Source organism: Cyrtonyx montezumae, unplaced genomic scaffold, assembly GCF_038088225.1.
Source record: "Cyrtonyx montezumae isolate F1298 unplaced genomic scaffold, pur_monq_1.0 scaffold_8, whole genome shotgun sequence".
Classification (NCBI taxonomy): Eukaryota; Metazoa; Chordata; class Aves; order Galliformes; family Odontophoridae; genus Cyrtonyx; species Cyrtonyx montezumae.
In genome coordinates this window covers 86387258-86411721 of record NW_027072089.1, presented here as the reverse complement: position 1 = coordinate 86411721, position 24464 = coordinate 86387258, and the positions used below count along the sequence as shown (strand labels likewise).

Here is a 24464-nt window from a genome sequence, read left to right as displayed (position 1 = left end):
TTTGATCATTTTGTTTCTCATTCTTAATGTATAAAATTTCAGTCAACATTCTGTTCGCTTACTCTCACGCTAATAGTTTCTGGTAGCAAAAACTTAGTTTAATTACAAGCTTGGTTCTCATACATTGGATTATTAAAAAAAAAAACACTACTGAAAAAAGCAGCCACATTTAAACAGCTACAATATCTAATCAGATAATGTAAAGATTTGAACTGCTTTTTCAATCATTTATCAAGCAAATATATACATACACAAGGACTTCATTCCAAGGAGAATTAGCCTTTGAATTCTTGAAGTTCATGATCTCCCCAAAATATTGCTCTACGTTCATTATTGTTATCACGTTTTTCATAACCAGTCTTATGATACCTAATATCTCAACCCCATTACACAAGGTATGCAGTGATTATTTATTTTAAATAAGATCGTGTACAATTTAACAAGTATATATATGTACTTATTCATATTTTAATACTTGACAATAATATACTGTAAAAGCAGCAAGGTGGCTGAAAAATTTCCAGTTACCTTTCTTCCATGTGCTAAATATGCTACATATTTTCAGAGATCCTAACAACAACGCTGGAGAAAGGACATCAAATGATGCTTAGAAATGTGATACACATTTTCATTTCACACTCCATCAGTTTTTACAAGTAGAGTTCCATGAAATGTATGAGAACACTTGGCTAACAGTCACATCTACTGAGGTGTAAAATAAGGATCAGATATCTTTTAAAAAGAGTTCCATTTTCTTTACATGACTAGATCAGATGTTGACCTTTTTCCAAAATGCACTGTAAATACTCAGTGCCTCTACCTATCAAAGACTTTTGAATCTCTGGGCAAAATTTTGAACTATTCTAGCAGACAAGTAATCAATGAACATTTTAAAAAACAGCTTTGTAAAGGAAAACAAACAGATTCATCCTTCTACTAACTAAAAATGAAACACCTTGGATTATATAATCACTTATGTTAAATGTTTTCCATTCTAGTAGTTCCTTCTCATCTGGAACAAGAAACAAGCATAATATTGCCTCTACAGTCAGCAAAGTAAAGTTATGGGCATCAGCAAAAGCATCTTTTAAATTCAGATTTCAATCCGTTAGAAAAGATTAAAGCTTCATGCATACATGAAAGGGGAACTATAAAATGATAACAGATACATAGCCTGAAATCATTACACTTGAACAGATGCTGTTTTGCCAGTGGAGTAAAATAGAAAATGTATTTTACTCACCTCTGTTAAACCAGAAATTTCTCCTTTTGCTAATGGTCTTGCGATGGAGGCAGCATAAACTCTGGCATCTGACACAGGCTGACCCTTCATAAAGTGTTTCCCAGCTTCATAAATACTCACTTCCACCATTTTACCCATTAACACAGGATCCTTTGGCACGAGAACCTTTCAAATAAAGATATAGTTACCAAACATCATAAGGGGTATCAGAGTCTCCAACACCCACTCAGAAAACAGATTTTGCAACATATAAGAGCAAGTTCTAAACATTTAAACATTTAAAACTTTAGGCATGAGCATGAGGTATAGTCCCTGACACATCTGATCAGTAACATCTCCAGTTTGCCTTTGAGTGCTCTGTAGTACTAGCTCAGCTTTTTTCAACTCAAATTGATCCTATGACTTGTGGTTATGACTTTTTTAATTTGATAAGAAAGTCAGGCCTGAATTACAGCATTTTAATCCAGACTAACTGGTTTCCTAAGGGTACCTGTATAGTACAGAATGCTAACAGATGTCTTCCACAATCCTACTGCACAGTACTTTTATTTTTTTATTTTTTAATTTTCAAGTTGCTGTCCTACTCAGAGGAAATCACTACAGGTGCTTTTCCTTCTTCCCCACAAGATCAAGGTGTTCATGACTACAGGAGCTTCTAGAATTCCATGAGATTCCTAAGCTTCTTCCAAAAAAAGCAGATTGGTTTTCCCTCTGAAGATTAGAAAGATAACTGAACCTAAGTGGCAAACACAAAAAGCCAAGATCACAGTGCTGAGACATTTTTACAACATGTCTAGATCACACTTTTATTCCCATATAGATTTTTTGGGGCAAACCTAAATCACTGAGTGTTACAGTTTCAGCTGGAATTGAATTGTTTTCAGAGTGTCTGGTGTGATTCTATGTTTTGGTTCTAAAAAGTCAGTCACTAGCACTTGTAGTAGTCTTGTTCTTTGTTGAACACTAAGTTATTACCCTTGTCAAACACATAAGATTTTAGGGAAAAGACATACAAATATTTATTCCATAATAAAAACAGTACTTCTTCCATAATACAATTTAAAATTACTGTTATTATTTATATTTAGTTTATTCTTTACAAGTTCCAGTCAGGAGCTGTATTAGGGACTCTACAAATACACCATAAAACATCAATGATTTTTCACGTACTGCTTCCCTTTTAATTAATGAAACTTCCATTAAAAATAGCATTAAACACTAAAAAGCCCCAAGCAATTTCCTTTCTATCTCTCTATATAAAACCACGTTCCTCAAATCTGACTGATAAGGCATAAAGATGAGGAACAGTGGTATACAAGATTTAAGATGGAGGTCAGAGGTGTAAGAAAAGAAAAATAATGAGATTTTTCCTAGGAAAGAATGAAACAGTTGAAAAAGTAATTAGTGAATCAGTTACCTATAGAGCATATTTCAGGAGCAGTAACACTACCTAACACTAAGGAAAAAATAAGCAAATAAATAAATAAATTGCCTATCTATTTATCACTATAATGCAAACAGAACAAATATAAGAACAAAGCACTTATGTTAACTATATAACCACAGTCTTTATCAATAGCCCCTCCAGAGAGGACAACTGAGTAACTAAGGGAGCAAAACCAAACTACAATTGGTGCAAGAAAACTGAGAACAAGATAACTGTAAAAACAGAATGAAATACAGATGATCCAGAAAAGCCAATTTTACTGTTATTCATCAGCTTTTGAATAAAAGTGGTAATTTTGTGAAACAGATATTGTACTTCCTTCCTAGTTCATAAAGATTATGTTTCTGCATGGAAAAAAAATATAATTTATAGACAGTACATAGAAGAAAACAAAACCTGTCAGGCTGGGGTGCTTGATCTAAACAAGAGTTTCTGGTCCTTATAATTGTTTGAAATGTTTTTTTTTTTTTTTTTCCAAATTGCGCTGCCTGAAAGAATTTTCCAAAAGAAGTAGAGAATCAAAAAGTTTGAACTATTAAGAAAATAATGCTTCTGAGACTTGGAAATTACTTGCAGTAATTAACAGCTCCTTGAAACCATACAACATTATTTGGATATGCAGTCTCCTCATGTTGTATAGCCAAAACCTAATGTGCATTTCTTAACATAATTTCAGGTAAACTGTATCTAGAGCACAGGAATAAACTAAATACCTCAAAAATGAAATTTGATGGTCACACCATTCTTGGGAGAAGGTTTTTATTTTATTTTATTTTATTTTCACTGTGGTGTGCTGTACTGTATTGTTGAGATTATCAGAAAGCAAAGATACCCTAAAAAGATGTTATCTTGTTTATTTAGCAGTACCTGCTCATAGAATGGATTGTGAGCAACATAGTAGTTGGAATCAAAGGATTCTTCTGTCACCAGAACTCTCTGCCTTTCTCCAACCTGGAAAACAGAAGACAAGACAGATGACTCAGAAAACATTCAAAAAAGAGTTGCATCCATAAACAAACACATTTAGTGGAAATAAGCAAATCCCCTCAGGATGTTTTGTGTCAGCAAGAAAGCAGGGGAAAGAAAGCTAACTCACGCTCTCCAAAATTGACAGGGGTAAAGGTCAAAATACAGGTTAAGAATACAGGTACAAAATACAGGTACAACAACGGCTTCACATGAAAATCCAGCTCAGAAATGCAAATTTATTTTTACTTATTAGCACAATAACAAATAAATATATCAGATATACACAGGGTCCAATTATTACCTCATCTAGTCAATGAAAGCTCTCACTAAGAATAAAATACTGTAATCAGTGAGAAAAATTAACACCGCCAGCCCCCCAACAACAACCTTATGACAAACAGAACAATTAAAAGCAGCAGAGAGAAGCAGGGAACCATAACACATTTCTGAACTTCTGAGTAACATCAAGCTAAGCTATTTTATTTTTAAGACTACCCTTATTATTTACAATGATAGATAGAGCACCTCTATCCCTTCTTGTTGATAATGCTAAGACATAACTTCAGACATCACATTAATTTCCATGACATGGCAGCCAATGCTATATTCTACAAAGACTCAATGGAGTAGAAAGCTTTTAACTACTCAAAGATACTGTAATATTAAAAGCCAAATAAACCCTGGGCCAAAAATCCAGAATATTTCAATTAGATGTCCAGCTTCTAAATGCATTAGCACGGTCTAAAGGAACCATCAGTTACATTTTGCAATTTGATAAATGGAAGGCCACATGACAAGATAGTTGTATTTGGTTGCCATGTATGTATAAATCAAAACCTGTCTTTCCTTAAACTTCAAAACCATCTGCATAACACCTTCTGTCTTGTCCATTACAGAATTGTACATAGGTCACTCTGAAAGCAATGCCTATTATTTATTGCCTTGGAAACTATAACAGCACCAAAGAGCACAGTAACACCACTTAATTGAGAAAATTCTCAGTTACAAAACACTATTTTTCAACATAGCCACAACCATTAGCTATGCATTTTTGTCAGCGATGAACAAGAGCCTGTGTGCCACACTCACAAAAGTTTGCACCAGAGGCAGTGATCCACTGCTTCACAGCAGCAATGACAGTGTTGCTGCTAGGAAAATGCAGCCCATGTTGTCCATCTCCCATTGATCCAAACAGAAGTCAGAAGGTGCCAAATCCAGACTATACGGTTGTGTGTGGTAGGTCAGTCCAGCAAAGACTGGCAATGTGCTCCATGATCTTCAGACTGGTATGGGGTCTGGTGACAGTGTGTTGCAAGAGAAAAGTTGTCTTCTTCTCTAGTCTGACTCTGCAAATTTGAGCTTTCAGCTTAGCCAACGCTGTGACATAGTGGATGGCTGATGGTTTGGTAGTTGATGCTTTGTCCAGGTTCCAGGAAATCCAGAAGGATCAGCCCTTTCCTATCTCCAAAGACAGAGCACATCACTTTACTCACTGAGGGTCGCATCTCCAGTTTTTCTGGAATGGCAAATTCTCATGTCACCATTCCATGAACAGCCATTTTCACTCCAGCTTGTAGCAGTGACATCATGGCATACTGAAGCAATCCTGGAAACTATTACCTTCAGCCTTGTATTGGTTTGATAGGTCCTGACAAATTTGCATGCAGTGTCTTTCTGTTTCTGTGTGAGCATTCGTGGGACCCACATGATGCAAACATCCACTGTTAGGTCTCCAACAATGTTCAGCAAGTGTCAGTGAACGTCAGTGTGTGCCATTTTTTTCCGTATGGAGAAATTCAATGACACACCCTTGCTTCATACACACTTCTATATCAGAAGCCATTTTGTCAGACCACCCCTCAGTTGCCATCTGTCACTCATTAACAAAATGTATCAGAATATTGGTGAGAATGTTCAAGTGCCATACTACCAACATCTGCCTCTGACGTTGTGGCACAACATAATAAAACAGGACGCATTACTTTCAGAATCATCTTTGTGAAACAATATTTATACCTGACTCTGAACTTCTGCAAAAGTTGAAGGGAGTTTTAACTGAAATTTTCAGTACAAGCCCCTCATTTTATTCCTCTAAATGTACCCTGGATTCTTTCCAAATTACTAAACAACTTTATTCTACTAACTAAAACTGTTTGGCTTGCTAAACTGACTCACTTCTTTTATTGCTGTTGCTATCTCTAGAATAAAAATGATTTCAGATTTCATATTCTACTCCAAAAATTTAATATCTATGAACAATGTTGTACTCAAGACTCTCCTTAGAAAGACTTCCAGCACAAACCCATTAAAAAGTCCATGTGAATTAGGAATAAGATGTAGATCAGATAATAATGCTTTGATTTATTATGGCATAAACAGTTAAAGTGAATATAAGACTTCTAAAATTTCCTTTAGAAATCAATAATAGAAAAAGAACAGATAAAAATAAGAACAATGATATCACAGCTACACCACAGTATATTATATACACTATACAAGGCCCTGGTTCCCCACTCACCTAGCAAGACATTATGTTTTCTCCTCCTAGACACGTATCTGGTATAACCAGATGAGGTTTAACAAGAGCAAGTGTAGAGTCTTGCACCTAGGGAGGAATAACCGCATGCACACGTATAGACTGGGGGATGACCTGCTGGAGAGGAGCTCTGAGGAGAGGGACCTGGGGGTCCTGGTTGATGATAGGTTGGCCCTGAGCTGGTGACCAAGAAGGCCAATGGTATCCTGGGGTATATTAAAGAGAGTGGTCAGCAAGGGAGGTGATCCTACCCCACAATATAAAGATCCTAATAGTAGAAAAGATGTACATTTCTGCTTACTTTTAACAGGTTCTTAAGAGTTGTTTATAGCACACTTAAAATTTCTACTAATGTTCCTTAGGGAAGTTTACAATCACATGTAACAATAGATACAACATATTCACATCTCAGTAACTTAAATCATGTGTAACCATTTCTTCTGAATACTAAGATGTTTTCTTCCAAGAAAACAGTTACTCAGTTCAAATCCCCAAAGGACTTTTGTAAATACATGTCAAGAAGGCACTGGAGATAACTATGCCACTAATGAGATTGTAGGGAACATTTTCCCTAAATGAAGAGGTTTTGTTGTTGCTATAACATTTCAGGCCACAGACTTTAAAATCACAAAACAATATGGTATTGCAGCACAACAGTAAGAAATCACAGATGTCATGCAATGTTATGAAAAAGAGGAGGAGGAAAAGTTAGAAAAGTGATACTCACCCTTAGGGAAACACACTACCATTGGAAAACACCAAAACCAATAAACCAGTCTTCTCACTGAATTGTATTCATTATTTATTGGTATCATAACTTAACAAAACCAGAACACAGCAATACTAGGACAGCAACTCATTTCTTAATTGCCCTGTGGTTCCCTGGTTCTCTCTGATCATAACACTCTACTTTCATAGTTCCTGTGAATCCTGCCTGGGAGGTACTCTGAATTATGTTACGTTCATGCTTGCAGATGTTAAGAGTGGCAAGTATGGAATTAAAAAAAATGATAATAATCAAAGGGGAGAAGAAAAGAATACCTGTGTTTGATTATTTGCTATGAGCAGCGGTTTATTCTGAGACACTGCCAGTTTTTCTTTTCTTCCATGAGTAAGCAGAGCACAGGTCCGTGCATCTCAGTGATCTGGACAGAAAACTTTTCAGTGCTCAGAATTTCTTGGAAGGGGGAGGGAAACAGCAAGACTGAATTAATCATATAGCATCAAAAGCGTGTCATTAAAAATGTGTGCAAGAAATGCAGAGGAGCAGAACAGCCTACACCAATTTAGCGTACATACATTTGAGACAAAGAACTCAGCCATCCTGTGAAGAGTAAGAGAGAGGTAAACTCAGCATTGTTCATTTTCTCCAGTTACTTGATTTGTATCTCTGGCCAAGGCTGACCTCACAAAGAGAGACAATAGAAATTCGCAAACTCTTATATGTCATAACAGAAAAGGACAATTCTATTTAGAGCTAAGCCATTGGGTATTCATGATCTACAACACTAATTGGCTACACACATTCGTACAACTGAAAATGACTATCCTGAATCCAAGTATAATTAAGGAGAAATATAACTCGGCAGAATGCAGCTTTGGTATTAAAATTTGTTCAAAAAGTGGAATATATGTCATGATTTCTGCAATTATCCCCTAGGGAACTCTAAATGTCTGAGTTTCAACTCTCTCAGAGGGAATGTAAATATGCAGAAACCAGACGTGATATCTAATAATGGTCATAATTATAATAACCTTTGATGATTTTTTTTTTTCAGGCATGTACCAGCAAAAGTAATTCAGTATCATATTTTTATTCCTACTCTTTCATCTGCTTTGACAGGTATGCATGAGTTCCAGGTCTCAGAGAACTATAATTCTGACAAAGCATTTGCAATGGTGTAAAGTCAGCACTGACACCTCACTTGGGAAAAATTCCTCGACAGAACTAGGATTTTTTTTCCTTATGGGGGGCAGCATGAGAAGAATAACATGATAGTAAAAAGCTTGCCTGGCAATCTCCCCTGTATTAAGACAAACTGATCATATTATTTACACAGAGTAAATTGTTTTTTACTGAAAATAACACAGCTAATGTACAAGTTCTATCCCTCTCACACTGTAACAATTGCCAGGTAGTCTGCAAATGTCATAATTAGTAATCAAATGTTTTACAAACCTTAATTTCAATTTTATTTATCCTACAGAAAAATCTGACATGATACTTCTGTAACTCAGTTTTTTAATGATGCATAGAAGTACAGCAGTGAAGTAACATTTAAAGTTCTGTATCTTTTATATCAAATAGGTATCAGTCATTCCACAATGTGTCTGACCCATTTTACAACTGAGGAAATAAAGAGAGAACCTGACCCCTCCTGTGGTCCAGGGCAAGTAATACAACTCACCGTGTAATCTTCTTGAAGTATTGTTTCAACTCAAAACCAGTACTGATTCAGCCCTGAAGTGCTAATAAAACTAAATTCTATATGTCTTACACAGATCAAAGAGGTATATATGACTTACAAGTAAAACTGATAAAGACAGTAGATGATACTGGTCTCACTGCCTGTACTTACTTTGTACTTATGTCCAGAGTAGTTAAATTTTATGTTTTCACACTTGCTACATCTTTTTTTTTTTTTTTCTTTCCCTATTTATATCATCCAGATTTTTTGCAGCCTTGGAAAACAGTGCAGGATGGTCTTCACTGCAAGCACAGAAGTACTTAGCTCTACTGGAGAACTCCAGCATCCCAAGTGAAAAGCAGCCAATGTTCGTCAAGGTGTCTCATTTTGTTGTCAGCCAACGCATCTGCTCTTGCCAAACCACCATTAGTAAATAGTCCATCTCTAAGGAGTTTTATTTGGAAAGGACTATGTACAACATACAATTTATTAAAAAATACCTTAAGCTTTTTTTTTAAAACACGCGCATTTCAGATGTGTGCACCGTCAGGAATTCAGAATGGATGCAACAGATGCCCACGCGGCACTCTTTCAATGATTTTCCAGGCTGGCCTCAAGGCTGCCTGGAAGTAGGAACTAAGTACGGGGTATAGGTTAGACAGGCAGCTCTAAGAGGACACAACCAGTGTAACAAAATCCTTCACAGCCCTTCAGCATCAGGCAGAGCAGCTCAGTAAAAGCAATGGAATGCCTCCTCTTCAGCACCATTATGAATTCATTGGCACAGGTATGGGGGAGGGCAAAAGTAGGAGAGAAGTAGACAAGGGACAGAAAGGGACTTCTGCTTTCTTGTCCCATTGCTCCTGTTTTGGGTTAAAATAGCTCCTTTCTATTGCTGTGCACCTGCATCTGACTGCTTCATTTTAATTTGGCATCCTGCTGTGAAAATGTAGCTTCTTCCAACACATACAAGTCACGCCATGCAGCTCAGATGAAAATTATATTCAGATATGCGAGTTGTGACCTAAAAATGACAACTGGTCCTCTAAAGAAGTGATTTCTTTTAAATTCTGTAAGTTTGCATTTTGCATGTCTCTCCTTTTCATTTCTCCTCCTGTTTAGAAAAGAGGTAATAGAAGTAGCATGTTGATAACTCTGTCATATTGCCTTGCTGAATTGTGTTAATTGTGCACAAAATTATAGAAGGAAAATAAGTTCTCTGAAATGGGGGACACATACTGCAGCTGAAAAGCAGTTTATCTTGTATAGATCTTTGTCATAAACTGGAACTTAAGAAGTGAAAGCCCACGATGAGGACATAGAATTGGGATTTATTCTGGGTCTGACACACCATCGCTAAGGAACTCTGGCTGTTACTCTGAAACTGTTCCACATGTGCAAAGTGTAATTCTAATAGCACAACTTAGAGAGCAGTGATGATAAAACTGGGGAAGTTGCTATAGCAATATAAAATACTATATGCAGAACTGATATTTGGAACTGTCATGCTGGATGAGCACTCAGGCAACTGTCTCTGTGTAATGTTGAACAAACGCCTCTCCCCGTTCAGATGATCTAACAAGCCCCACAAATCTGTATGAATTACCTATAGAAAAAGTCTAAATGAAACATTCAGATCAAAATAGGCACAAGAGTAGATAAAATGTCTGACCCACAATAATTCACAAACAAAAGAAAAAACTAGACAGCAGAATGCTGTTAAGGAAGCTGGATGTTTAACACTTAGGTACAGGAAATTATAATTGCTGATCTTCTAGAAAGGAGGATGGAGTTTAAAGGAAACTTTTAAAATTATCTGCAAATTTCAGCCAATTTGCCAATCCCATGCATTCCATGCATGATGAAAGCAATTTCTTGAGATTAAATATAATTTTTTAAAATAAGCTAAGCCTGTCGCTAAACAAGGCTACCAAGCTTAAGAATATGGTAGTCTTTCTTACTAATGCAATCCTTTCAAATTCTGTGAAATGATTTAAAATTACTTAAGATTGGCTGCTATTGTTGGAAGCAGTTCCTTGAGATACACTGCGAATTTCTAAGTGATTAAAGCACAGTATGAAGTGGCAGTTGCTAAGGCAACAATATGTAACTCTTGTTCCATTGATCTCTTTTAACAGCTGCATGAGCCCTGACAAGCATCAGTTATACGAGATTTTAAATGATTTTGGTAAATACTCTATCAAATAAATTCTCCAGAAATTATTTCAGAAACTTGCAGTACAAATCTTTGTTCTCAGACTGAAGCCTCCATAAAAAAAATGTTCACCAGAGGTCTCAGGATGGTGCTGACATAGCACAGGTCAATGTAATGCTGTTTGCAGCACAGATTCAGCATCACCAGCTGTTGGAAAGAACTGCCAACTATAATTAAAGTTCTCAGCATGGGCATAACTTCAGTAAGCCACAAGCGTACTTGACTCATTGTTTACTAATGAGGAAAATCACAGACACTGTTAATGAGGACAGGATAATGATACTATTTTCTTTTATTTTTAAGGCAGTCAATAAATGAAATTAAAAAATGGTCACTTCAAGGGTTTTCTTCAATCTAAAATAAGGTAAGAGTCTAAGACCGGTGTAGACATATAGTGCTGAATGACTAATGACATCAAGAACTCACAGAGGGACCAAAGTGAATGATGCATAAAAAAGTGATACTTGTGCTATCACTTCATGTTGTTTATAATTTAATAGTCACTACTTCTGAAGTAGTTATGAAGTATTTTAATAGGTTTACATAGTATGTCAATTATTTCTAAACAGAATAGGTAATGAAGAGAAGCATCATGTCATTAGCATAGTAAAATAATAAGTAAAATAATAATTCTGACCAATTCTATATTATCCATTATAGGAAGTTAACTGAAATAAGATCAAGAAAGTTACATGATAAATCACTTCTGTTCTAGAAGAAAAAAGAAAAAAAAATGCTATGAAGTTTTTCTAACATCTTTATTCGTCTCCCAAGGATACAGATAAATTTATCACAAATCTCATTTGTGCGCTTTTTCTCAGCACACTACCTTTTGCAACTGTCAAAAAGAAAAATCAGAAATGTTCAGAATGCTATAAAAAAACCTGAAATTCAAAGCCTCCATACTCGATCAAAAATTTCTCTTCAAAAACTATTTGACCACACACAACGTTCTCCTCTTTAATTAAGAAGAATTCTTAACATGAACTTGCTTAAAAATTAAAGACACTAGGGAATTATATGACCTTTCTAACTAAAGAAGAAGTATTTTATGATATAGTCTGAATTTTAACAAGGCAAAAAGTGAAACAAACTGTATGATTGTACAAACAAGTGCTATTCATTATTGAGATGGATGGCCAAGAAATATGCTAATGGCAGTATTAAGACTTCATTTTAACTCCTTCTGCAAAAATAAAAATTAAAAAAAAAATCTTTTAAAAGAGTGGGTACTGTAGTTCTTTGACTCTCACATGACTAATCAGACTGTCATCACCTCAATGGTTTCCAGATCCATACCAAAGACATTGATTACACAAGCAATAGAACCAATACAGTGGTTTGACAATACACAGTAAACAACACAGTACACAGATAGTCCTGCAACACCTTGTGGTGCAAAGTCTTTACTAACAGGAAAAATAACTGAAAAAAATGATTCTTCAGTAATTATGAGGTGGATAAGATCTGTTTAGCCCTTTGTGTGAGTATGGAAGAGGAGCCACAAGATATTACGCTTAAGGATCTTCAGCATACATGAAAATGGAGAGTTTCTCACATTTCTCAGCAGTGTTCAATAGGAGTAGGAATGTTCAATAGGAAAGGAGTGCATCTGCCTGTCTTTAAGCTCTTCTCCCAGAATCCTCAAGGAGGTTGCTAGCTGTGACAGTGCTTCAGTAATAAAAGACACTCCTGTGCCCTTGTGACACAAGCAAACGTGTACATAAACACGAACCTCCAAAGAAAAAAAAACAACTTTCAAATATTTCAAACTTCTACTTGCATTCACTTCCCATTGTAAGCTACCTGCAATTAATCACAGTTAAAGTATAACATAAAAACAGAGGCATAGGAAACAAATCACCAGTTATTATAAGAAATATATTATTAGCTGGGGCATGCAGGGCAGAAATAACTTTTTTTTTCCCTATAGCTGCTATAAATGCTGCATTTTGATGTTCGCAAAGCCAGAAGGAAATATGTGCCAAAATTATGTGAGGTTAGGGACTACACATGTTTCTGCCATTGCATTCATTCACATTCATATCAGAAGGACAGCAGAGTGCAGTATTTTATTTTGCTGCCCTTCCCTCTTCTTCCTCTTCTGCATTTCCACTTTTCAAAGTAATGTTTTTCCATCCCTAACTGAAATAAAAAATTGGAGTAATACTAAACAACACTCCCACGCCCACTTCTGAGAAAATGCTTTAGCAAGTTCAGACTAAAAACTCAACAGGTGAACATTTCTCCTCCCATCTTTTCTCCTGCCTTCCTCTTAATGAACTGCTCAAATCTTAATCCTACTTTTCTGCCAACCTGCCTTGAGAAAATTGTTCTGATCTTCCCTGAGAAGTGCTCTACTCCTAAAGGGACTCTGTGAACATACCTCACTTCAGCAAGAAGCAACACAAGCCATTACTTTAATTCCATACACACTGAGGCATAGTTCTCAAGACACAACTAAAGCACACAATTTTCCACTTAAACTTCCAGAACTTGTATGTTCCTATCCTCTATGACACAGCATAATGACTGTATGCCATTTAAGATGACAACACAACAAGCAGATTGTTTCCAAAGGCAAATGCTAGTAGTTAACCCAAAATTCTCTTCTTCTTCTAAGAAGAATACTTATTAGCAACCAATAGTGAATTCTCCAAAGGGTGTTCTGGATCAGATTCAGCCTCTCATCATCTGTGTTTTCTCTCCCTGTGTGAGAAGAAATGGATAAACTAATTTCCGCAAGGTGATCACACAAAATGGGCATGTAACACAGAAGAAATGACTGATAGTTGGATATTAAGCATTTTCACACAATTACGAAGACAAAGCTGCTCGGCGTAATAGCTGTAGCTGGTTTCATCAGCCTTACTAATAAACAGGTTGAAGTTGATGTATCGGTTTACACAGTACAATAAAAAAAGAACACTGCCAAGAAATCCAACATGAGGTCTACAGTTCTTTTAGAGGTCACTTAAAAAAAAAATGTGACTGTGTGGTAATATCTGGATGCCCTGGTTAGACAATTTTTTGGTCTGTCTCTCTTAAAGTATTTGGTAGAAATGGCACCACAATTTACCACAATAAAAATGCTATATCTTGATGGAAACTAATTATTTGATCAGTTTTATCTCATTTTAAAGTTTTTCCATTACATTCAATTTCCAGTGAGCCAGACTGAGATCTGACAGCAAGACACTGTCATAGCTGGGAACAAGACTTCTGAGGAAAGATGGTGAAAAGAAACCAATCACTCCAGACTCCGAAGCCATTTTAACAACCCCTTGAGCTCAGCAGATGTGCAAAAGGCTATCTTTCTCCCCATGTTTTTTGTTTGTTGGATTGTTATTTACACTACAAACACAAATGCTACACACAAATGTTTACAAGTAATGTATTAGATCATTAGTAAGTGAGTCTATCACAAATATTAAACAGACAATACCTACATGAAAATATGTAGAACACTCCAAAAGTAGTACTTCCTATTTATTTCCATGGACACACAAAAGAAGCAAAAACCACAATAACTCTGTTTGATAGAGCAAATTCTACAAGAACAGGAGCCTGCACACCACATTCATCAAAATCTGCATGCCCGTATAGTACGTAGCTTGCCTTTAATGTTGCTGTTGTCACTCCTGAATTGCACCACCCATCACCTCACTGCTAACACGTTTGGTTTCCATAAGCATTCATCAAGCATCAGTGAATGTCAGTGAGAGCCATTTTTCTGCATTGGAGGATTTCAGTGGCACACTTCTGCTTCATCCACACTTCCATGTAAGACACCATTTTGTCAGACAGCCATTCTGTTGCCATCTGTCATATGGCGACAAATAATAAGGTATGGGTGGGAAGGTTCCACCTGTACTGACAACCAACATCTGTCTCTGACATAGTGGGCCAACACAACAAAATGGGAGGCATTACTTTTGAAGAAGTCCTCAAAGATGATAGCTTGGAGAGCCTACATTTCTAACACAGGTCCAGACCATTGCAATAGAGTGCAAACAATGCTACTGATACATCCCAACTCCTAATGTTCTTGGCTGAAATCCTATTACTTAATTAAGTTTGTTCAAACAAATAGAAACTCCACCCAACCTTTAAACCAATACTTGACCTATGACTTAGTAGACGATTAATTCAGCATGAAGTTCTCAAGGTCGTGGATTAAAACAGATTATACACAAGTTTACAAAAAAAACCTGCCAGCATTTCAGCGGATTTTGTATTCCAGTATGCTTAAATGCTAGTAGAGCAAGCACATTATCTGTTGTCATAGCTTCTAAGGAATATTTTTAATCTCTGATGAATGAATGCTTCCAATAAAAGGAACTTTCAAATCTTTCAAAATTCATTTTAGATACAATGTAGGGAGGAATAATTGCATGCACCAGTACAGGCTGGGGGATGAGCTGCTGGAGAGGAGCTCTGTAGAGGGGGACCTGGGTGTCCTGGTGGACAACAGGTTGACCATGACCCAGCAGTGTGTCCTCGTGGCCAAGAGGGCCAATGGCATTCTGGGATGCATTAAAAAGAGCATGGCCAGCAGGTCAAGGGAGGTGATCCTCACCCTCTACTCTGCCCTGGTGAGGCCTCATCTGGAGTACTGTGTCCAGTTCAGGGCTACCCAGTATAAAAAGAGACGGGGATCTCTTGGAAGGAGTCCAGCAGAGGGCCACAAAGATGGTGAAGGGCCTGGAGGATCTCCCCTATGAAGAGAGGCTAAGTGAACTGGGTCTCTTTAGCCTCAAGAAAAGAAGACTGAGAAGGGACCTGATCCAGGTTTATAAATATCTGAGGTGTGGGGGACAAAGTGGCGAGGCCAGACTCTTTTCAGCAGTATGTGGAGACAGGACAAGGGGAAACGGACAGAAACTGCAGCACAGGATGTTCTACACGAATGTGCACAAGAACTTCTTTACAGTGAGGGTGACGGAGCACTGGCACAGGCTGCACAGGGGGGTTGTGGAATCTCCTTCTCTGGAGATACTCAAGACCCGCCTGGACACCTACCTGTGTGACCTGGTGTAGGGAACCTGCCAAAGCAGGACTTGGACTCGATGATCTCTTGAGGTCCCTTCCAACCCCTATAATTCTACGATTCTATGTAGTGAAGTAAGCAATGGTGACATGAAGCTCCTTCTAAAGGCAGATAAAATATTCCCAAAGAAAAAACCCAGTGTAGTTTTTTTCCCAGGACTGTTTCATTTTATCAAGCCCTAGTGGCAAGACAAGAGATACAAAGGATCACCACTGTTAGTACATATCAATAGCCACACAACAGTAGCCTGTCACTGATGGGTGTAGTCCAGTATTAACCAATAGCACTAACAAATGGGACTTAATAACAGAAAATCAGGATTTATACAGAGGCAAGGAAGGTGAGAGGGCCTGCTAAGTTGTGTACCAATTTCTCTATAGCAATTTCTCACAAGCTGCATGGCGTATTGATAAGAAAAGGCCTTTAGGTCTCACAGGTTTACCCTCTTGAATGGTTGGTAGTAGTAATGATTGCTCACAAATGACATTCCCTCTGCCACAGGGCTAGAGAAGAGGTAAATGTTTCCCTTTCTAGGAAATTATTCATGACCCAGCCCCAGTGAAAGAGAGGTTAGGCACTCAGAGGCTAAGTTAAAATGATCCAGACTTGAGAGAGCATGAAATAAATGCATAACCTGGGTGAGAGGATATGCTGTTTCATTTACACCAAGAGAAAGGAGATTGAACAAGGAAAGAAGGCAGTAACACAGAATCTGTTTATGAAATAAATGGATAGAGTAGAACACAATACCTGAAAGGGATTTTATCTTTTTTTTTTTTTTCTTCAAAATAAGCTCAAATAGCCTTATCTGTACTTCAGGTTTCTCACACATCAACAATAAATTACTGCATGGAAAAAAAGATGCTTTTGGAATCCGTTTATTGAAGAGACTGGAAAGCAGTGAGCTGCATAGCTCTCACAGAGAATCAGCTCTAGGTCTTGTCACATCAATGATTTATACAATTGCACTAGGGAAATCAATTATGTTCTCCATGTGCCCCAGTTTTTCCATCTGTAAAAAAGGGGCAATCTGTTATTCAAGCAGAGTGTTTTTCCATTTTACAACCTTTCTTGTGTTTAGATGTTCATTATTTTGCTAGTGTGTACATTCATAAAGACATACTCGTATAGGGATATATTTTTTGCTTGATCATCAAAATATCCTTTTCTTGGCTCATTTCAATTCTTTATTTTTTATATAGCTCTAGAAATACTTCTGTATTTTCAGCACTCACAATTAAAAATATGGCACAGAATGTGAAGGGAACACTTTTTTTTTCCTAAAACACAGATCCTTGAAAAAGATATTAAGGAAATCCTACAGTTGGTGTAGACAGAAAGTCCAAAGACAATGAAGGTAGGAAACTGAAAAACTACTGTTTATTTTCACTTTAAATCATTTAACAGTTTTTCTGTGTTCTAGCACTTCACATCTAATGACTCTGAAAAAGCTGCACAGAAAAGAAATATTGCCTGAACATGGTCTAATCCTCCAGGGCATCACAGAAAAAACACCTAGTTGTCCACAGACAACTTGTTTCACAGATTTTCTTTGTTCTCTGATATCCACAGAGCAAGAAATTTACATGCCAGTGGGAACATGTAAATGAAAATCTTGCTTAAGCTTTGGCACAGAAAAGGAGAGTAACTGTAGGGCATTGGTACTCTTCCTCTTAATATGGATAGACTTAAAATACACAGCCCATTTGGAAACATGCACCCCACAGTGGCTGTTGCCCTCCCTCCTATACTAAAATATACTGTTTAAAAATGGTGTAAAAGACGAAAAACTAAAGTAGTTATGAAACATAAGATTTAATTGTTTATGAGCGTCTGTCAAGAGGGCTTATATTTAGCCAAAACCTGCAAGTAGGAAATTTACAATTTTGCCTATATAAGTAGCTATGCATTTCGCCTAAGTGGAAGAAAACATTTAAGGCAATGCTTTAAATGCAGTTGCTGTTTCAGTAGCAAATGCTTAAGAGTAGGCCACAAAGGTTGAGACTAGCAAATAAAGATTTCTTTCTGTCCCTGCCACCTGAGTCCTCCCTCTCATTGCGACTTGTGTGAAGGACAATGGTATAACTGGTAGGCTATCTACAGTCTGAATCCCATCCTTGCACGGTTTTGAAATTTTCCAGAAGGCAGCAACATTTCAGTAACCAGGTTCTTAATTATGGTAGGACTGGCAGATTAATTTAATTTATTTAAATACTTGTCTTGCTATTGTAAATGTAATCTTCTTACTCAAGACACACCAGCAGCCGTAGGCATTAGAAAGAAAATGATTAACCTGCTATGCATGGAATGATGCACAAGATATAGGCTGAAAATAAAGAGAATTGATGGTAAAGCAAACATCAGTTTCTGGTTGTGCTGACTCCTTGGCAAATGGCAGATGACTCAGAACTGGTAAATCCTTTTATCGTTGCACTTTTTAATCTCCAACATCTCCTTTATCTGCTTGGTTTTGTCTTGTTTAGCACAGAGGCTGATGATCAATGAAGCGAAAGATTTCGTTTTAGTGAAGGTGTCAGCTAATATCTACAACAGAGATGCCACTGGTCTTCACACTGGCTTTACAGATAAGAGTTGGTTGCTCATTGGGTGGCCACAACAATTATTATTTGGGAAATCACCTTTAAGTGTTCATAATGGTAAACTGAGCTACAGTATACAATACATGTGTCAAAAAATGTTATCTAAAGTCACTGAGAGGCCAACAGTAAATATGCACGTTTTGTGTACAAGTTATTACTGACAGGAGCACTTTAGTTGGGTGGTCTGATTTACAAAAACCAAATGCAGACGTGTATCAAGGAGCCTTCTTTCTTCTCCTTTCCTTTTTTGTCCTTTACACAAATAATTCTTTTAAGTTTGTTGAACACAGACTACTTTCTGGTTTTAATCCCACAGCATGATATTTTACAAGACATATAATATGTCTCTGATTTATGCAGATTTCAATTCAGTTGGTTTAGTCCCCTGACCCTAGCTCTTCTCCCTCAGGTTGCTGCTCTTTTTGTGAACTGCTGTGTCTCCACCTCAGGCAAAGTGCTCTGAAATGCTGTCGAATCTCATCTTTAGAGGGCAGTTCTATACACAAAAGAAGCAGTGCAGGTTATAGACAAAGCTGATTTCAAGTACAGTCTGGAGGCTGCACTTATGTGGGTGATCGGGAGACACTGAACTGCACACAACAGTTCCTTAAACTGCAATACTGTTGCTCATGTCTACGTTACTGAAATAATAGAACACGAAGTAAAAGTGAGTTCAAATCATCCATTTAAGTTTCACTAACACTTTTGTCTTTTAGGATAGGATGAGAGAAGGCATCTCAAGTATCACTAGCCAATTTTTTCACAAAACCAATCTGAATAAAGATCAAAGCAGTTCTTACTTGTTTTCACTCTGCTCACTGAAACCAATTTCAATTTCTTGAGCGTTTGCTTGAGGTAGTTAAAAATAAATGATAAGCTTAAATAAAAAGTTTGAAAAGAAAATACAAAGATACACTTGATATTCAGTATTACAATATCTTCCTACAAGAACTTCAGTATATATAGATTAAAAATATTTTAATAATTTTAATTTTATAATAATAACCACTAATCTTACTGAGAATTATTCTTGTGTTTGTTGCAAAAAAGGTACAGAATGAACAAAGGAAAATTCTCAATATGAAATACTAATCTCTTAGGAGGAAGACTTATGTCTTTCAATATTTCACATTTCCAACACCTGATATTCCAATTTTATGACAAATATTCATGATCTACCTTCTGCTTTTGTGAATTTACTCCAAGGGAACCTATTTTAAAACAAAAAGACATTCCAGACTTTATTTTAAGAATATAGGATTTCTCCATACAAATGCCCCAAAACTTCATAAGCTATGCATATGGATGCAATGACAATAAATCAGACACAAAAATGCAACACACTGGAGTAGACAGATTGCTTCTTTACAAAATGTAATGCTACATATTTTCCTGCTTTCCTAGGATTTCACTGACAACTTAAAGCTTTTAAAATAATGGGTTTCACACCTTGAACACATGCCACAGAAGGCTGAGGAAGGCACTGTGTACAATTTATTATATACACTGGAAACCTTAACATTTGGTTGGATAATATGAAAGAAACATCATTCAGCAGATCCATCTGACATTTTCACACATATTTCAAAAGAGCTCTTCAACGTGCTCATGATTTCTGTCTACATCTAGTTCATTACTATGTCCTGCAATTGCAGAACTAAAATTAATCAGAAACCCATTTACTTTCTGAAAAGCACTCAAAAGTCTATGATTTTTAAATTAATTTATGCAAAGAGAAAAGCTCTTGCCTTTTAAGTATAATTCCAAGCCATATAAAGCGAAAGGAAAGCTTTAAACCCTTAATGACCCCTTTTCCATCCAGTCTTAAATGGAACAATTAAGCAATAACTTCCATTCCACCTAAGTACAAGCAGAAGTGATGGGTGTCTGCTTACTGACTAAACCTCGAAACATTTAATTGACCTGTGGGAGCTGAATACTGCAAGTACAATCATACGGCACAGAAGCTATTTATGTTTAACTAGAAGAAATCTTTGAAAGTAATTAATAATTTTCGTATGTTAGATTATGCACAACTTTTCACTTCAGACTTAAACTGTAATCAGCAAGCCTGTTATAGACTTTTACAGATTATAAAATCTGTAGGTATACTTATTTGAGATATAAATTTGACTTTTCATAGTAACAGATCAAAAATAAATCTTTGGTCAAGGGCTCAGTGTAGAACTTCTGAATTATCCCTGGATTTTCTTGGAGAGGGCCAGCATTCCTGGAGAGTAAGGCATCTCTTACTGACTTTACTACAATCTAATATTTGCTATTTACATTCAAGTAGTGGAGTTATGACTCTTGTAAGGTAATTGAGGTATGCAATGGGAAATTCATACATAAGCAAACAGAATACATACTGTTTTGGATACCCTTCATAGTTGCATTCAATTAACTTTACCTACGACATCACTGAGGATGTTAAAAATGTACCGTGGTCTTAAAAAGGCAGTCCTCTTGAAGTATGTGTTTGTGAGTACTGAGACTTTTTAGGATACAAGGACATGCTCTCTATAGACAATGTAGCATAAATGTACTTGCCTTGGCCAAAGCTCATTTAAGAATCTATGTGGAAAAGATGGAAAAAAAAAAACCCTGAAAAAACGTCTTCTAATGAAAAGTGTGATAAGAATGGATTTAGGAGACAATTATTCGAAAGTTATCTTTTGTTTAAAGGACAGCAAAGTAAATTTACTCTAAGTGTTGCATCCATCATTTCTCATGACTAGACAAAGATTAGAAGCCAAAGATTTTGTCGGTATCTCAATGATACAGAAATCCTCCTCAGTTACACACTTAGAATTAACTAATTAAAAATATAAAAAAAGACTGGACAGCTAGAAATAACGGATAATGTTTACAGATCCTGCAAGAACTACTTACAAAATCATAACGTAAAAAAAATCCACAATTAAATACCCAGTCATGATCATGGAGTTCTTAGCATATTAGAAAATGAATATCATTTGGTTTTCTACCTGACAATCCTCTTAAAAAAAATTACTATATCCTAAAACATCTTGCAAGAGAGAAGAAAACTTGTCAGTAATTTTCAAAAGAAAAGGAGGCTGCTCCTTCCAATCATTTTCTAAATTGAACTTTTTTCTAAAATACCTCAAGAAGATTCAAAAAACATTGAAAACTCATTCCAGCTGTCCTCAAGGGACTGTCTATCTCTTGTCACTAATGCAGAACTTCAGACAGGAGTAGATCATTACAAGTATCTTCTTAGCAGATAACACTACCCATATGGACATGGTGGAATTTAGATTATCAGAACTAATGCTTTCAATAATGAGCACGTTCAATTAGAAAACGAAAGCTTATCAGCTTTTTTTTTTTTTCTTTTTCCTAGAGAGAGGGATGTGGGAGGGAAGGGTTTTGCTCTTATTTTTTAACGTTTCAAAAACTATGAGAAAAGTCACAAGTACAATAAATAGTACAATATTGCATGAATTATCCTTTATCCTTGAATAAGGTTTTCTATATTTCTTTTTAGTATAAGAACATTGTCATGTCTTGATAATGTAAGGACAACTGTTTATAAGAGACAAGCTGCAATATCTCAGGTTTGCTGTAAGTGTCAGATGGAAAACTTCAGCCATCAGTCACAAGTCCATCATTATTTAACATATTCATACATTCTATTTAAAAGAGAATAAGCAATACAGTATTGAAATTCAAAGAGAAAATTAAAATGGAGTGAAAGACAGATATTTGTTAAAGCAAGCAAACTGAACTATGAACAGATAATAATAAAAACAAGATCCCATTCCGAAAATGCCAACTAACCTATTTGGAAAAATGTAATCTAAAACAAAGATGCTCTCTAGGAAACTTGGAAAGCAACAATGCTAAAAAAGATTGTTGGGAGAACAGAATACTGGACATGAATTTGTAACGTGATTCAATAGCAGGAAAAAAACACAGGCCTAAATTGTTTCTGAGCAAATATGCAAAAAGACTATGCTACATAGCACTTATTATGCTGACTTGGACTTCAACAGATTATGTTACAAAAGGATAAAATGCTCTTAGCTTATTTCTCAGAAGTTCATTGAGGTGACAAATGGATTCTTAACCCCACCATGCTGTGATGTGTCTTGCTTAACTTCACAACTTGCGTGGAGTGGAAAACACATTAAAAAACAAACAAAAAAGCTATTATGTAAAAATAATAAAGAATGTCTTTTTCAGCTTAAAATACAGGAGGAAGTTCTGCAAGCATAAAACATCAGTGAGATAGAAAGTCAAAGTGGCACGCACTCTTTTAATGACTGATCCTTTAATATCAACACCTCTCTATGATCTTTCAAAGAGACAGTCAATGAAACTTGTTCTGAGCCTCCAGTACACACACGGTTTTTTAGGCAGTATGGTTCATATTCTCTGATGTGCTATTGAATATATTGTTGGAAGACAGCAGCTTGATAAAATGTCAATCAGTCAAACTGCTTCAACTTTTAGATCGCACAATTCATTCAGCTGCTTAGATTATACCGAGAGAATAAAAGCTTACTGGTGGAAGGAATACATAAATCAGGTAATTCTAATTCTAATTTGCTCCTTTGCAGCTGCAAAAGTTTAATTTACGGATTCTGGAATTAATGGAAGGATACAGTCTATCTTTATTTTTCTCTCTGATTTCATTCAGGCAATTGAAGGCACAAGTCCTCTAGCACCTAGAACTGCATTTTGAATTCACTAAAACTGTAGGAAAAAATTACAATAGTCACCTTTAACACAAAATATTCCATCTCTACTGACAACTCTGATTGTCAGCTATACTTCAGAGAGTAGATAACAGTAATCTTTAGCTGGCAAAGGACTGCAGTCACTCTTGAAAAGATATTTAAGACATAACTGGCTCTCTTTACTTGTGCCAACTCTGCATTCACAAGCTGTCCAGCAGCCCAGATTCCAAATAAACAAATGAGTATTATGAAACTTCTACCTGCTTGCAATTTAAGTATATAAAATCAGGTGCTGGCACTAGCAAACATCAATAATATGTTGCCATTTTTCTCATTTCACAGATGGAAAACCTAAGATGGAAAACAGGTTGACAACAAATATCTAAGGTTGAAGAAAGAAAGACCAGATACCACTTCCTCAGCTTTTGGCTCCACGAGTGTTTTAAGCACAGGCAACTTTTGCATCCAAGCACACTTACTCTGTGGTGAATATACCTAACAGAATCACACAAGAGCTTGCTTCCCTCAAATGCTGAACTGTTTCTAACTACATAAAAGCCGTGTCCGAATAAACAATTTAAAGATAAACAAAGAAATCTTTTTTTCCATAAATCCTTTCAATCTATTTAAACCCAAGCTATGACTAAACACAACCTGATTTTATAATACCTGATGTGTGACTGAAATTGCATGAAAAAAAATCCATTTATTTTGAAGGTGCTGGAAAATAAAGAAGAAAGGGACATGCAGACAAAACAATCACTAGAAGTGTTTGATTTTTCTTAACATACATTTCTTAATGATCAAACCTACATATAAACTTAGAGAGACTATCTGAATGCCAGGATTACTCAGCTATGATAAAATCAGCTAGCTCAAAATAAATCTTATATTTCTTGATCCTTATCCACACCTTTTAATTCACTTTGTGCCTAAACAGGGAGTATCTCTGTCAGTTCATAGTTTGCCCTCATCCTTAAGATTAAATATCTAATCAGTGTTGGTAATCTCTCTTCCACGAATACATATATTTTGCTGGATTGATCTGACCCCTGTTGTTTTCCCAAAGAACTGACATCTGTGAATAATGTACCACCTCTGCCTTTAATTTCAGGGGCAAAGCAATCATCAGATCCCTGTTGTTCTCCCGAAGAACTAAAGCCTATGAAGTACATATCTCCTCTGCCTCCAATTTCAGGGGCAAATCAAGTAAAATAAACAGAATTTGTTCATTTGTTTATTACAAATACAACCCAGTCATAGTGAGAACTATTGGTGATAGGTGGATGGTTG

At 36.3% G+C, this 24464-nt stretch overlaps 1 protein-coding gene across 1 annotated transcript in view; it reads right to left on the bottom strand.

The window, feature by feature from the left end:
- Positions 1 to 994: 994 nt before the first annotated feature.
- The window catches only part of CDKAL1 (CDK5 regulatory subunit associated protein 1 like 1), a 335413-nt gene continuing 311943 nt past the window's right edge, over positions 995 to 24464 (bottom strand). The window contains exons 13-15 of the mRNA XM_065752679.1: positions 3558 to 3641; positions 1244 to 1408; positions 995 to 1012 (exon numbers count right to left, since the gene is read on the bottom strand). Coding sequence (XP_065608751.1) covers positions 995 to 1012; positions 1244 to 1408; positions 3558 to 3641 — 267 coding nt within the window. The remainder of the gene's footprint in view (positions 1013 to 1243; positions 1409 to 3557; positions 3642 to 24464) is intronic.